Source organism: Desmodus rotundus, chromosome 7, assembly GCF_022682495.2.
Source record: "Desmodus rotundus isolate HL8 chromosome 7, HLdesRot8A.1, whole genome shotgun sequence".
Classification (NCBI taxonomy): domain Eukaryota; kingdom Metazoa; phylum Chordata; class Mammalia; order Chiroptera; family Phyllostomidae; genus Desmodus; species Desmodus rotundus.
Window position 1 is genome coordinate 13,152,890 of NC_071393.1, and position 16,062 is coordinate 13,168,951.

The following is a 16,062-nucleotide window of genomic DNA, read 5'->3' on the forward strand; positions in this document are numbered from 1 at the left end:
GCCTGACGGGGGATGCCCAGCAGGCCCCAGACACCAGAAGCGGGTCAGACGCCCAGGAGAGCTTGCCTAGGGGCCTGTGTGCTGCTGCCCACACTAGCATAGGCCCGGCTGCCTCCCTCCCCACCTTCTCTCTCTGGATGTCACTCTTGATCTGGGAGATCTTGATCTTCATGGCATCCAGCTCCTCATCCAGCACCAGGGGGATGCTGGGTGCGGCCTCAGACTCGTCCACCGTCTGGAAGCTGAGATCCGTGAGTGGGATATACCATTTGCAGTCATACTGCTGGGTTTTGCTGGGAGAGGGAAGGAACATGTTAACACGCTGACTGTCTTCCTTTGCTAATGTCACTGTTTGTTTTTTTAAAGCATTTATTTATTTATATTTAGAGAGGGGAAGGGAGGAAGTAAGAGAGGAAAAAAACATCAACGTGTGGTTGCCTCTTGTGAGCACCCTTACTGGGGACCTGACCCACAACCCAGGCATGTGCCCTGACAGGGAATCGAACCTTCGACCCTTTGGTTCGCAGGCTGGCACTCAATCTACTGAGCCATGCCAGGGAGGGATAACACCGCTGTTTTCAAAAGCTGGAGAACCCCATGTCTGTGGCCGTGCACAGTGGACCCGACCTGAAAACCCACCTATGGGCCATGTGACAGGGTGGCATGGGGCCACCGGCAGACACCGCGGGCCAGACTCAGAGACTCCTGGAAATGAGTGCGTGTGACTCAGGCCCCAGAGGGTCTGACAAGCCCTGATTCACCTCATCCTTGCTGACGATGGTGGCAGCTTACCGGCTCTGTGACGTGGGAGCCTATTACGGCCACCCAAGGACAATCAGGACAGGACCGCAGACGCCCCCAGAGCCACAGAGTTGGAGGGGCTGCAGATCTGCCCGGTATAAGCCTTGGCACCTGGGAACACCGAGGCTCTTCCGAGCTGAATGATTAAACCCACTCAGCACAGCGATGGCAGGAGCCCAGCTCTGGCCCTTCCCAACGTGACCTTCCTTCCTCCCTTCCAGCCTCTGCAAGCTGGGTGTCTGATCCCTGGGGAGGTGGTAGGGGGTTCTGGAGGCCTACGCTGAAAATAATTTAGAAACTATCACCAGGTTTGGGGAGACGAAGTGCAGCAATCATCTAGCGATGTCTGCCAAGGGCAGGGGAGGGGCAGCTACACCCCCCTACTCCCCTCCCCGACCTGCCAGCCTGTACCACATGCTGCAGCCCCCCGACCTGTCACTCATGCTTCCCCGGCCATGACGTGACAGTCTCTTAATAGTACCTGAAGTCACAGTCAGGCTCCCCTTTCACTGTAGGAGTCCACAGCCTGGTCGCTGGCCCTGACCCAGAATGTCTCCAGGTTGTTAATGCTGACCCTGGTCCCTGAGCCTGGCATCACAGCCAGGTGGAAACAGAACGTAGCTTACAGAGAGCACCTGTCCAGAGCGACTGTCCTCTTCAGGCTCACGTTGAAAGAAAAAAACCCCTAGGTTTTCTCTACATGTGCAATCAATCACACGCCCCCAGAGACCCTCCCCTCCCGGCGGGGCAAGCGCTGTGTGGTCACTCACCCTCCGCTCTGCTTCTTGAGCTTGGTGCACAGCAGCAGGTCGGTGAAGAGGAAGACGTGGCGCAGCTTGCGGGCTCCCTCCACCAGCTCCACCATGAAGCTGTCCTTCAGCAGCTGCCTGTGCTGCGGGGGGCGGGGCGGGGCTCAAGTTAGCGCAGCGGCCTTCACTCCCTCCACCTCCGACCCTCACACCCACTTTCCAGAGTGTTCCCTCCTTCTCATCAGCCCGAGAACATTTATGCCATGTGAGTTCTTCTTTGCTCAGTAGTTTCCAAGCCCCTCCTGGGTGCTTGGCCTGCAACAGAGGGCGAGTGGATGGGGTGATGGCCATTGGCCTGGGGGCTGAGGAGGGTGTGTTATAGCCATGTCATGAGCCTGCCTTGAAATTATGGCAAGAGAACCCCTCTAAGCAGATTAGCCTATGTCTCTCCGGGACAGCAACTGGAGACCAAGAACGGGCAAGAGGCCAGCCCCGGAAAGGACGGACATCACAGTGAGAAGAGCCTGGCACGTGGGCAGATGGGGTGGCCTGGTGAGTGGGGAGGAGGCAGGCTGGGTATACTCTGAGAGGGGGTGACCAAGGTAGTCAGCCTAAGGGCACGGTCTGGTTCTGAGGGCACCAGGAGGCTCGGGGGGGGGGGCCCACATAGGGGTTACACCTCTGATGCCCATCTGGACACCTGCAGCTTGAGGTGGGCATCTCGGGCTAACAAGCTGCCCCTGAGGCCGCGTGCCCTGGCCCACTGGACCTTGAATGAGCAGGGGACCAGAGACACCAACCCCTGTAAGCCCTGCGCCTCTGCACCTCGGTAATTCACCTGAAAGACAAGGGATGATCCCACTGCTCACGCAGCCCCGGGGTTGCTGCCCCCAAATAGGTAATTCACCTGAGACACTACCCAGCACCTCAGGTAGGTCGGCGCTGGGCCGGGCAGAAGACATGGAGACAGGCCGACGTGGCTGCCCTGCCCACGCACATGCCAGGTATGCCGTGCAAGCACATGGCCTGACCTTCGGATGTGGCCCCCCACACCGGTGGGAAGGACCTCACGCCCCTCTTGCAGATGAGAAACCTGAGCCTCAGGAAGCCCCACCACCCGGCCTAGGCAGCACAGTGAGCGAGCGGCAACATGCAGGCTCTGCCCTCAGGTTCCCACAAACCCGGGGTGAGATCAGGTGCTTAGTGGGCACCTGGCCCACCAGGCCTCAGGAAAGACCCCTGCCCTACCCCACACAGAGGGCAACTGCAGACCCTTGCTGTCCCGGCAGGGGAAGGGCCCAGCAGGTCTGCAAGCACACCACAGTGGGCGAAGCCCCGTAACATGTCCCCAGCAGGAGGTGCCTTTCCCATCCCCCGATGCCCTAGGCAGGTCCATGCCCCTGGCTCTGCTACGTATGCAGCAGAGACTCCCAGAAGCAAGAGTAGCCTGGGTGGGCCCCTGGGCCCCCCCAACATTCCTGGGTGCTAAGGCCACACATCACCCAGAGCATGGCTCGCAATGGCCAGCCAGCCCCCGGCCCGGGAGAGCTGATGGCTGACACGGGAGGCACTGGTGCCTACAAGACCAGGAGTAGAAGGGCAGGAAGGCTGCCTGTGTGCCAAGGCTGTGACTCATCGCCACTCACATTCACCCCGCCTGCCACGGGCACACGCACATCCGGCGCCGGCGCCCATGGGAAGCAAGGAAGTGTGTGCACATGGAGCAATGTCCCTGCAGCGCCAGAGACCCCAGGCAGGCCTGGTGGCCGGGCCCACTTTGGGGGGCAGGTCTGGGAAGGGTTCGGGGACACTGAGGTATGTCCCCAGGGGATGAATGGACAGATGCCTCCTAGGCCAGTACAAGCAGAGGGTCTTCCAACCTAGGAGGTGGGACCAAGAAAACTTCTGTGAGGGGTGGTGTGTGTGTTGGGAGGGGTGTGATATGACTGCAGACCTTCCTCCACACAAAGGAGCCGAGCTTCTAGTCACCACCAGCAGAGGGCACCCTACGCCCAGCTCAGAAGTGGACTCAGCAGGGTGCCCTCTGCTGGCAGGTCAGAAAAGCCCAGACTGTCCCTGCACTGACCACCCCCTAGCTTCCCAGCTGGCCCACCTACTCTCCCTGCCAGGCCCTGACGTTCACGCATTCATCTGAGCCCCACCTCAGGCATCCCCTTCATTCTCCGCGAGGCCACCCTGGCACTTGCAGCCAGCACGCCTGCCCTGCTGGGCTGAGAGGACAGAGGGGCTGTGAGGAGCACCTGGGCCTCTCTGGGCTTTGACAGATGGACTTGGTCACCTGGCCCCGCCCCACACATCCCTGCCCACACAAACCCTCATCTTTCTAAGACAAGCCTCAACTCCATGGGCGCCCGACACTTCCAGCCAGCCTCACTGCCCTTGCGGCGTCCTGGCCCAAGCCCCGCTCTGTGCTGCACCCCGTCTCCGAGGGCAGTGCAAGGAGCCCCAAGTCAGTACACGTCACCCGCCAGTCACAGCTTCCCCGTCCTGTGTCCTGGTGCCCTCCTCCCAAGGAGCTGGGCCTCGCTGCTGAACCCCAGCCCCACCACCGAGGGGTCCTGCAGATGAAAGAGAAAATGTCCTGCAAGTGGGCAGGGGTCTCCCAGCCCTGGGGAAACAGGGCCACAGCTGTGACAATGTCCAGTCCACAAAGGGAGTCTGGACCCTGGCAGGGGGGCAGCGGCCCTACTGTCTCTGTCCTGAGGGATGAGGACCCCCAGGCCTGGGGCACAGACTCTCAAGGCTCCTGCACGGTGAGGAGAGGGTGCTCCCCTTCCACCTCCTACACGGACAGTGCCCAGGTGGGGAAAGCTTCACTCCTCACTTTCGTATGGTCCTCCCCAGGTTGCAAAACCCCTGCCCCCTCACAACCACCCTGCAGATGGGCTGAGGGCCAGGAGTCACTGCTCTCAGAGGGCATGGGCGCTCAGCAAAGAAAAAAGGGTGTTCCCAAGTCAACGCCACCGCTCAGCGGCGGCAGGACTGGGCCTGGGTCAGGGACCGCCTGCCAGGCATCCTTTCCATTTCGATGGGACTGCAAACTGGCAGGGCCCAGCTGCAAGGGCTCACCAAGGAGGATGCTCAGGATGCAAGCAGCTCAGAGCATGAGAGCCAACTGGCTAGTGATGCCTGCCGCTGGCATGGCCGGGAGGTGGGGGCACAGAGGTGAGTGGGCATCTGTCTGTTACCCTGGTCTAGACACCGTCTCCCTCACTGTGCGCCAGATAGATTCCAAGCGCCGATGCGGGAACTTGCAAGTCAGATTCGTGACCCCTCAGAGTTTGTAGGCCCTCCCCACCTTTCACAGCTGAGGTACCCGAGTGATCCCCATGTTGAACAAACGTCACTAAGGCCAACGAAGCCACATGCTGCCGGAGGTAGTGGTGGCGGTGGGTGCAGACAAAAGGCCCGCCCCCATGAGGCACTTGGCCTCTACACACTTCCTGCTCAGTGTCCCTGAGCCTCTGACCATGGGTCAGCAGGGAGGGGGCCTGTGATAACTGATGGAAGGACAAGGACCAGGCTGCCAGCTGCCAGGCCACATCTGACTTTCCTCAATCCCCTAAGGCAGCTGCCTCCAAGGACCCAAAGAGCAAGAAGGCACTTCTCTCTGGGGATCCTACAGGGCAGTCAGAAATGGTTGGGGGGAGGAGTGAGAGGGGCTGGGGCAGGCTACGCATGGTGAGAAAAGCCAGAGGAGAAAAGGGACTCAAACATTTGCTTCTCAGAAGGTCAGTTCTCTGGGAAAAGAACAGTCAGCAAAAGAGAGTAGGCATCCCAGGGGGGAAGAGTGAGCCGGGTGCCAATCCAACTGGTATAAGGAGTCCTGGCAGAGGCAGACCCCACTTCCGGCCGGATCTGGGTGAAGTGCTGACAGAGGAGGCCAGCGTTTTGCTCTCCTTTGATGTCCCTGAGACTGGGGGGTGAACCAGGGCCCCACCGTTGCTCTAGGACACAAGACCGGAACCTCACCCCCCAGGTTCTGGCCATCGGGTGTGGAAACCCTGGGAGGTGCTGGGGACCCACTCCTGCCTTCCACAGGCAGGCTCAGAGGCTGCCGGGGAGCTAACAGAGACAGCCAGGACAGCCACCGGGTGCCTTCTCAGGTCCCCGGGCCCCAGCACGGTGGGGCTGTGTTCCTGCCCTGCTCTGGAGACAGGGAGCTGGGGAGGGTGGAGGAATACCTGTTCCCCGGCCATCTGGTGGGTGGGACTGTGGCAATGCTGGGATCAGGTCCCCACACTGGCCTGGCCTCAGGGCCTGAGAGTGGAGTGGAGGGGACCCCTCCCTCCTCCACGCTCTTCCTGGGCCAGGCCCGCATGGGGACATCTGACTAAGCCACTTGCTCACCACCGAACCTGATGAGACTCGGCACGTTGAGCTTTCCGCTCAGCATGCAAGGGGCCACTTCCCAAAGAGGTGTGGGGAGGATGCAGGGCGGCCTGCCCACCCACTAGGGTGGGAGAAGAAGAAACCTGGGTGCTGGGGGGTGGGGTGAGGGTGGCCCCTCACACCGAGCACCCGGCACGCGAACCACAAGAAAGGGGGAAATGGTTCTCAGAGGTGGCTATTGTCAGGGTCACCGCCAGCCCAGGCCAGAGAGCTGGGGCCACAGCCAGTGCCCCCTCACTTTAGTGCCACTTCTGACAAAAAACGTTCCCCCTGGAGGCTGGCTCCCTGACTGGCACAGCTCCACTGTCACGCTACACGCTGCCCACCGGGGACGGCACCTTCCTGAGCCCCTCCCAGGGAGGGGCAGAAGCCACTGGGCTGGCCAGGCCAGCACGTTCTGAGCCCTTCTTCTGGAGCAGCTGTCAGGGACGGAGGGAGGAGGGGGAAGGAGAACGCTCCTGGCCGAAGATGCCATGCCCGTGTCTTTGATATCACAAATATAAACCACACACACCCCTCCCTTTCTTACCTCATTTAGATCTTTAAGTCCAGCGATAACTGGCTTTAAATAGAGGAACACCCAGGAGAAACTGGGTGGTCCCAGGCAGACTACCTGCCACCCTCCTTCCCATCATCTCCTCGGCCGGGGCCCTGAGCTGGCAAGGTGTGGGGACAGGAAGGGCTGCCCCGGACATAGCCCACCATGGCAGAGGAAGGAGGCGGTGGCTGAGTGAGGCGCATGCCTGTGCAACTCCACTTCGATGCCCTACTCACAGGGCCAAGGGCCCCAAAGGGTGGCCTTGCCCAGGGACAGTCTGCTGAGGACCAGAAAGGACCCTGCACCCTCAGCTCAGGCGGGCTGGGCCTACCCTGACCACCCCTGGCCACCCTCACCTCGCCTTTCTTCACGGTCATGGACTGCCGGCGGGGTGTGATCTCCTCGTTGATGCTGGACAGGAAGTTCTGCGAGATGCGGAGGGCGTCCTGCAGCAGAGGGTGGTCGGGGTGGCTGGGGGGCGTGTGCTTCAGCAAGTCCTGCATCGGGGTGAGAGCACTCGAGTTAGAGGGAGTGAGGCCATGGCACCCACCTGGCATAAACCCCAGACACGCACTGGGCATGACCCAGGGCCACGGGCTCTCCAGGTGCTACCGCAACCTCTCCCAACGGGCCCGGGCCACGTGGGCAGCGCCGTGCGAGCAGTTGCGAAGCTGGTCCTCAACAGCACTCCCGTGCACACAAGCTGCTTGCCTGCTGCCAAGAAGGGCTCCCACCCTAAGGGTCTAGGGCAGGCTTTTTCCACCTCAGCACTGGTGGTGTTTTTGGGCCAAATGACCCTTTGTGATGGGGGGATGTCCTGCGCCCTGTAGGACTTAGTACCGTCCCTGGACTCCACCCACCAGATGCCAGCAGCACCTCCTCATCTACAGTTGTGACTGTCTCCCAGCATTGCAGCATGCCCCCTAGGGGGCAGAATTGGTCCTGGTCCCGAACCACCGGTCAGTGCAAGGTCCAGCGAAAACCCCAGCTGGGCCTCCCCGGCTCCTGCTCTTTTAAGATAAGGGCCTAAGAACTGAGGTGGAGCGTGGACGCCTTCTCCACTAGGAATGCACATGCTTCGTGCTCAAAGCCAACAACTCCCCCCCCAACCCCAACCCCCCCCCCCCCCCCCCGGGTTCAGACAAACACAATCCCTGAGCTCCCAAATCCTGAATCTTTGCACACGGAAGAGAGAGAAGCATGGAGGAAGGCTTGTGGGCTGGCAGTCCTAGGCTGGCCTCACACCACTCACTCCCTGGCCGTTTCGGCTTTCCCAGGTCTGGACACTCAGTTATGCAGGCCCGGGCCCATCACAGCAAGGGGACACAACACAGGGTCTCTGAGACTCCGAGGAGCCACCCCCAGATCCTTCTAAACTGGAAACCCCACCTCGTCTCCCTCCTTCCGCAACCTCTCCATCGGAGGACGGTAAGAAATGATGAAGCATCCACGGAGTGGAAGAGAAGGAGGCAGGGCTGTTTGAGCCGAAGGTGGACAATCCCCACAACATGATACTAAGGGGGGAAAAGCAAGGTATGGACTGGTATGTATAGCACGCCCTTTGTGTAATTAAAACACAGGTCCACACGTGCCGGCATGCGCACAAAGAATCTTGTGGCGGCGGCTGCTTTGTGGGGAGGAAGTGGGAAAGGAAATGGAAACTTCACACACTTCGGCATCTTGGGTGTACATTAGAAAAAGTCACTCATGCACAACTTGCTCTAAAGTCACCTGGGCAGTAGGATCAGGGGCCATTTCTGTTCCCTGGTTGTTTCTCAGCGTGAAGAAAACCCCTTCAGTGACTCTCCATGGCCGTCAGAAATAGCCCTAACCAGGGCAGCGCCTCCCCACGCACCCCTTCCCCTGCTGGGAGGCAGCAGTCACCCCTGAGGCCCTGGCACGCACCCACTGTCCGCACCCCCAGCCAACCACCTTGGGCCCCAGTTCACACACTGAGACAGCACAGCCCCTCGGTGCACCCGCTCCAGACAGAACACCTAGGATGCCAAGAGTGCCTGCTCTGCTCTCCCCCCACCCCCGTGAGCCCCAGGATGGCAGGGCACCTCGTCTCTACATCTTCAGTAAAGGCAGGCAACAGAAACAGGGGAGCAGGTGGGCAGCTGATAAACACCAGCATCGGCCCTAGGACAGCAGGAGCCAAGAACCCCAGTGCCCTGGGCCCAGTGACTCACATGCAGGACCAGCGTGCTCCGGGTCACTCGGTCCACAGGCTTGTAGAGCAGGGCTGTGGAGAGAGGGCCACAAGTGGAGAGGGCAGACCCAGACCCCCGCCTGCTCTTCCTTGCTGCAAGGAGCAGGCTAAGGGGAGCAGCCCCAACCTCCACATCCCCTGGGAGGGCCCGCCTCCCCGCTGGCGAGGGCAAACCCAGAGCACCTTTGCTCGGTGACAAGGGCAAACCTCAAGTGCCAGAACGGCCTGGGCCCACGGCTTTGAGCTTTTAAGACTGTGCCCTTAATGTGGAGTCCAGAGTGGCTGTTCAGAACCCGAGCCGACACGGCGGACTCAGTGACAACTGCTAAAAGGGCTTCGAGTCACCACTCCTCCCCCTGGGGCTGGGGAGCCCACCAGCACTCTGGTGAGGATGGGCCAGCGAGGGCCCTGGGGGCGCACCAGCATGCCGCTCTCTCCTGAGCAGTCCAGAGGCCTGATCGTGAGAACGGCAGGAACCAACTCAGGTGCTGACACAGTTCTCGGCTGTACAGGCGGACACACCTGGACTCAGGCAGCACAGGAGCCCCAGACAGTGTTGGCTGTCCCCATTTCCCCAAGGTGAGCACGGTCTGAGGGCACAGGTACTTAGACGTGTTCTGATACACCTCACGTGACCCCCAAGACTTGTGTAGGGAGTGCACTGTTATCCCCACTTTGCAGACAGGGACACTGAGGCTTAGCATGGTGCAGCTGTGGGCTCCAGAGTATTCCTTTCCTGCTACCCCAACAACTGGAAGTGATAAGTGACTATGGTTCCTGACACTGTTGTCCACTGGCCTGGGGGCTCTGGCTTCCCCCTCTGTCCAGCACTAGGAACCTGCACTCTATGTAGGTTACATTTGTTCTAAACCTGTTTTGTCATCTGAAAGAAAATAAAATCCTCCTTACAGGGCTCTGGGGACAAGGCAATGACATTTTTAGTGCCTGGCAGGGCCTGGTTTGTGGGTATTTGCTAACGCCTACCATTCTCCCTGGCTGTGACTGTGGTTGGCAAGCTTGTCCTGACCTCATCCTTCCCCGCCCCGCCCACTCTCTTTCTGTGTCCCCGGCATCACTAATGGAAGTCTAGAGCAGCAAAGGCACCAGAGGGCGACCCCGCAGGGCACCAGCTTCGCTCTTCCAGCAAATGCTCCACCTGTGGGCAGCTGCCACCCCCACGGGGGCACAAAGAGGCCTCAGCACGGAGAACTCACTTTCCAAATTGTTCTTGGTGGTCTGGTCCTTGGCATCCTTGTTGCTTCGGGCTCTCAGGTTCTGAAAAGAAAAAAAAGCAGGTTTTCGCAGGGGACCACTCTGGCAGCTCTGATGCGGAAGGAAGTCCCACAGTCAGGAACCATCAGCAGAAACCTCACCGCTCTCTCACTGCAAAGGACCCGCGGTGCGGCGGGCCACAGCAGGAAGAACAGGCGAGCTGAGCACATGACGTGTCCTGGATGCCGCGGCCTGGGACAGTTTCTCAATCCTGGCACCGCTGAGATTTTGGGCCAGAAGTTCTCTTATTTGGGGAGGAGGGGGCTGCTGTCTGCACCATGTGATATGAGCAGCATCCCCAACCTCTATGTCTGTGGGTGCAGTAGCACCACCTCCTCCTGTTGTGAGCATCAAAAATGTCCCCAGCCACTGCTAAGTGTCCTTGGGGACAAAATCACCCCTGGGTGGGAACCTCTGACACAGAGAACCCTGCACGCCGAGGCAAACGCCCTTCCTACATGCACGGAACTGCTTTCCTGGGGCAGTCACACAGTGTGCAGAGGCTGGTGGGCCGGAGGAACACACCCTGGAGATGGTGGGGCCTCCACCGAGACCCACACCCCATCCCACCCCCTCCCCACTCTTTCCTCACTCAGCAAATGTACTTGCTAACAAATGAGGGGCTGAGATTCCCACGAGGAGAGCAGCACTTTCTAACGGGTAGGTGGTGCTTGACACCACCGCATCGAAGACATCACCGACTCGGTCCAAGGTGCCCAGAGAAACGAGGATAACAGACCCCTTTGTGCCTGAAATCGCCTCTGGAAAGGAGCCGTGGTTAATCCCAGTTCCAGGCTTCTCAACAATGACAAACAAAAACAAAAACGGCACAGGGACCAGAATGGGCTCAGAGACTATTTTCCACATTGTCTGCCCTGGCTGGTGTGGCTCAGTGGACGGAGTGCTGGCCTGCAAGCCAAACTTCTCAGCTGGAAACCTCTCAATACTAAAACAAAAAAATGATTGATGTTTTTACCGCTCACTAGGGCCAAACTCCACAGTGCACTTTGGTACCTTTCCAGAGTCTAACGCCCTCACAGCGATTATTCTGCCACACATCTTCCTCAGCAGCTGCCAAGGGTGTGAGGGGGCACGAGCGCGGAACCTGAGACTCTGCAGAAACCAGGTGCTGTGCTCGCGCGAGGGGGGGCACAGCCGCGTGCACGCGCCCCTGCGCAGCGTGATGCACGTGAGGGCTGGGACGGCCTCACAAGTCTGGCTTCACCGCACCCTAACCAAACTGACCTGACTCCAGAAGCCCTTTCTGCAGTCCAGCCAGGGCAGCTCTGGTCTGAGCGGACACCGCTGCACACCTGTCTCCCAGGACCGGTCCTGGGAGGAGACGAAGGACCGAGCACCGCTCAGCCCACCCTGTCCTTGGCGGCCATGGTCCAGGCCCCATACTCTGACGCCCAAGCGCACCCCCAACACCTCCCTGTGGCGGCTGCTCCCATTTCCTTTGGCTTCATTCTGCTCTCTGGAGGCTCCAATTTCTCGGATCTTTTTGAAACGTGGAAGGAGAACTACAGTGAATGCTGCCCAGTGGTACCAGCTCTATGGAGTGTCAGCTGCTGCCGGCCCCCAGGTATCACCCCAGACCGCCTGCACCCCAGCCTTGCTTTAGAGTCCCCATGTGGGCAGTTGGTAGGTGGTGGTCCACCACTGCTTCCTCCTCCCTTCTCTGTAGAAACCTGTCCAGGTGGACTTGAACTTGACCCCAATTAACCACAGCATGCCCTTAGAGAATTAGGTCTCTCCTTCATCAAGACACTGGGGATTCTGTGCCAACATTCCAGCTGTTAGGGGTGTGGGGTTTGTAACTGAACGAGCCAGGGAAAAGAATGAACTAAACGAGCCAGCAGAGCCAGGGCAGCTGGGGAGGGAAGTCTGGAGCCAGGCGGGAGCCCTGGGCGTGTGCAGCCCGTCACTGGGCGGGGGCGGGGGCACCCATGGGCTCTAGAGAAACACGTGTTATCACCCCAGGAGATGATAAGGGCCAGGACTTATGATATCGCACCTCTCGTGACAGATTATAAAGTGGCACAAAGCCCTTGCAAAGCCCGCCAGGTATGAGAGCCGGAGCGTGCTTATCTCCCAGCAAGAGCCCAGCTCACTCCCTATCTCTAGTTGCCATTTCTCTGCCTAAGGCTGCCTGTCTCACACGAAGATCTTTCCACCTAGAATCCTTATTTGTTGGGGGAAGGCAAGTCAGGGCTCGGAGGAGTGGGAGAGATCAAAAAGCAAAGGTGAGTGTAAGCCCTGAAAGAAGAAAATGCCACCCAGTTGCCATGGAGGCAGAAAAAGGGTGGGGAAGGGCTGTGGGTCTGGTCGTGGTGTGGCCACCAGCCCAACAGCTCGTCCTCTTTGTATCTGAGGGGCTCCTGGGAGGCCTCCATGCTAACACTTCGGGGTGTGGGGGGTTCAGTCCTCTGGGGCATGGAGGTTCCCCTCAATGGGGGTCCACAGAGGGCAGCAACTCCAGCCCCTCCCCGGTGCTTGCAGCTCCACTTCCTCAGGTCTCAAGGTCACTGGCAGGTGGGAGGAAGAACAGCGCGTAATGCTGTCCTGTCTGCTCTGCAGCAGCAAAGTGCAAAGTCGACCTCAGGACTCAGTGTCCAAACCTCTGTGAACAGGGCAGAACGGTGGGCACCCCTCGCTGCACACAGACAGTGCAACAGAGCATCTGTGCGGGGGACCCGACGGAGCCCCAGAATCAGGCCTTGGTCCTGGGGGCCAGGAATCCTGGATGCTCCTTGTCTGCTTACAACAGCATCCCTGCACCGGGCTGACAGAGCTAACCCAGAGGCATGTGGGAATGACTGAGGCTTATGACGGAACCTTGGTTTGATGCTCCTTGTTCTCCTGGGTTGTGGGGTACCAACGACCAGCCCATGGCCCGCCCATGGGAGGTAGAGGTGCACCGGTCTGAACAGCATCGTGCATACCTCAGAGATTTCTGCAAACTGAGCATTGGCCTGACAGCACTTCTCAGCCGTTTCCATGGCAACTCCATAGTTGTCTACAAAGGCCCGGTACACACCCAGCTGGCTGGCCTGCGGGGAGGAAGAAAGGATGGGACAGGTGTGAGACAGGTGCCATTGCTCCCCATCTTCCTGAGAAATGAGCTTCTGTGCACAGCTGTGCAGAAACCCCAGGTGCAGCAGGCAGTGCAGACAGAGCTCCGACACCTCAGCTCCTCTGTGTGCTCCCTCCCGTTGGCCCCCCTCCCCATGCACCAGGCCGGCCTCCCTCTCCCACAGCAACACAGAAGTGACTCATGCCCCGAGCAGGTCACGGTTCCCTCCCACATCTGCTTCTTCCTCCCACCCAGCTCATTTAAACTGTGCCACTTGGCAACAGCTAAAGTTCAAGGTTGTCAGTGAATGCCGACAAGGGTCTCAGTCCCCCAAGCCTGCGGTGGGCACAGCACTCCACTCACATCTGATCCCCTCAGACATAGAAGGCACATGCAGTCTGGCATCTGTGGAGGGGGTCTCTCTGCTCAGATGCGAGCCTGCCCCAACCCGGTGAGGGCCCAGGTGTCCCACTGCACACCTGGCAGGGGCGAGACCTGCCGGCCACAAGGTGAGAGGCATTTTGTTTGGCCTTTGTCGAACCAAAGGCATTGATGGGGGGTCTCTGGCTCAGACACTCAAGTGAGTAACAGCGTCCGGGGGGGGAAGAAGGTGTGTGCAGTCGCCACCACCTCTGAGCCCCAGGTCAGCTTTAGAGGCAGCTGCGGGGAACCAGCACTCTTCCTCACCAGAAAACCCCAGCCTGCGGAGGGAGAGGGCAGACCCCGGTGACCTGCGGGCCAGGCCTCCCACTGCAGCCGACCAGGAACTGGAAACCTAAGGCTTTCGCTGATCCTGGTGTTTGTTCTGTGCAGAACCTAAATTTTATTTCTACACACATTTGCATTTATATTGCATTTTATGTTTCTTCAGATGACAATTCCAGACACTGGGTAAGCCAGGCAGCCTCTGTACTGTCTGACCTCTGGGCCCCGCGGCTGGAGGAAGCCATGCCCGGCCCCCTGTCACTGCACCCCCGCACACCAGGTGCCTCACCATCAGTCCCACGGTCTGACACAGAGTCCCTCCCTCCTTCTCTCCCGTCTTGCGCCTCCTCAGGGCCCTGAGCACCTCCCACCGAAACGGGCCCTGCCACCACAGCCGTGAGTCACTCAGACACCGTGCTGGCCGGAGAGACGAGACAGACAGATAAGCGAACAAACCTGTAATGGGGCAGATGGCTGCTTCAGCTAATGTGGCCAGGACGGCCTCTCTGAAGAGCTGATGGCTCAGCCAAGTCCCGAGGAAATGTCACTGCTGAATCTCGTGCCCTCAAACTGAGGCCCTAACACCCAGCCCCTCAGAATGTGACTGCTTTAGATACAGGACCAAGACAGGTGATTCAGTTTAGAACAAGGGGTAGGGTGAGCCCTCATCCAATAGGACCGGTGTCTTTATGTGATTGGACACAGACGGGAACGGAGGGGTGACCATGTGAATGCACAGGGAGACCACGGGCACCTATGAGCCAAGGAGAGAGGCCTCGGGAGGAACCAGCCCTGCTGACACCTTGATCCTGGACTTCCAGCCCCTGGAACTGTGAGAAAACAGACTGCTGTTGTTTGAGCCACTCACACGGGTGGCGCTGGCCAACCAAGGCAGGGCCTGGGGGAGGGGCACCCCGATCATCACCTCTCCTGCCCCTTTCCCAAGGCTTGGGAGAAGTTCCAGGCAATTCGTTTGCATGTGTTCAGTTAATCAAACACCAAGCTTCTCCAGCTACGGGACAACGGGAGGTCACGTGCCTGCTGACATGACGTGCTGAGAAGGACCCAGCAACACGGCTGTGGAATTTTTCTTTCTCCATTAACACAGAACCTGAATCTATTCCTGAGGAAACATCAGACAGACCCAAAAAGGTTTGCAGCCTTCCAAAAAAAATGTCAAGGCCATGGAAGATAAGCAAAGGCCAAGGAACCGGCACAGATGGAAGAAAACTAGGCAGACGTGACGACCCAGTGCATCCGGTGACCCTGGACTGGGCCCTGAATCGGGGAAGAAGAAAGGCTACAGAGAACATGACGGCCGACTCGGGAGACGCGTGCACACGGACTGCACGTGAAGTACCAGCATCGCATCGGTGTGGAACTACCTGCACTGGACGACGATGCTGTGGGTCGGGGAAGAGCGTGACCTTGACCTTAGCAAACACACAGTGAGGCGTGTAGGGGCAAAAAGGCAGGTTCCTGCAATTTACTCCCAAACGAGCCTGTGTGTGTGCACGCGTGTGTGCAGAGAAAAAGAGAGAGCAAATGGGGCCAATGTTACAACCGGCACGCCTGGCACGTGGGAGTTCTCTGTGCTGTTCTTACAACTGTGCAGGAAGTCTGAGAGAAGAGCAACAAAAAGCTGAGCCGATAAAGTCCAGCCAGAAACAGGACCCCGAGGGGCCACAGTTAACCACGCACCTCCGCGGGACGGGGTGTCGAGGCACAGTCCCTTTCAGTTCCCAGGCTCTCCCAGCGGGATAGATAACCCGATGGAGCGGTGCTGAGTTGGCCCTGCTGAGCTGGTCTGGAAGGGACAGGGGCAGGAACCTGTCTGTCTGTCCTTGGGGAGACCCCGGCACCGAGCCTGCGGGAGCCACACGGGAACACTGAGCACGCAGGGACTGGGGCATGACTTCCCTGCAGCCCCACATCTCTCCCCAGTCTTCCTGCGGCAATAGCTGATGCACAAAGGTAGCTCCAGGACACTGGGAAAAACAGAAAAAACTTTCCAAATTCTGGCATTCATCAGACTATTAAAAGTTTAAAAAAAAAAAAAAAGTTTCCAAGTGATTTCAGAATGTTATTTGGGAAGTGCCGGTTCTGGGTCTCTTCCCAATAACACAGCTCTCCGTGTCTCAGGAGGCTTCAGGCTAAGTCACACCCAGGGGCTCAAACCTGTTGACACGTCGCACAGAGAGAAAGGCGGGGCACTTCAAAGATGGGGGCACCTGCATCAAAACGTAGCCCCTCGCTCTCTGGCCATGGAGCAAGGGTTCCTTGCATCTCTGGCCCA

At 59.0% G+C, this 16,062-nt stretch overlaps 1 protein-coding gene across 3 annotated transcripts in view; it reads right to left on the reverse strand.

Moving 5' to 3' along the window:
• Positions 1–16,062, reverse strand: part of BCR (BCR activator of RhoGEF and GTPase) — a 105,803-nt gene that overhangs the window by 27,907 nt on the left and 61,834 nt on the right. For all 3 annotated transcript variants that reach the window (XM_024566634.4, XM_053927976.2, XM_053927975.2), the window contains 6 exons: positions 12,931–13,038; positions 9,928–9,988; positions 8,694–8,746; positions 6,858–6,998; positions 1,572–1,693; positions 125–293 (listed from right to left, as the gene is read on the reverse strand). In XM_024566634.4, the coding sequence (XP_024422402.2) occupies positions 125–293; positions 1,572–1,693; positions 6,858–6,998; positions 8,694–8,746; positions 9,928–9,988; positions 12,931–13,038 (654 nt within the window). The remainder of the gene's footprint in view (positions 1–124; positions 294–1,571; positions 1,694–6,857; positions 6,999–8,693; positions 8,747–9,927; positions 9,989–12,930; positions 13,039–16,062) is intronic.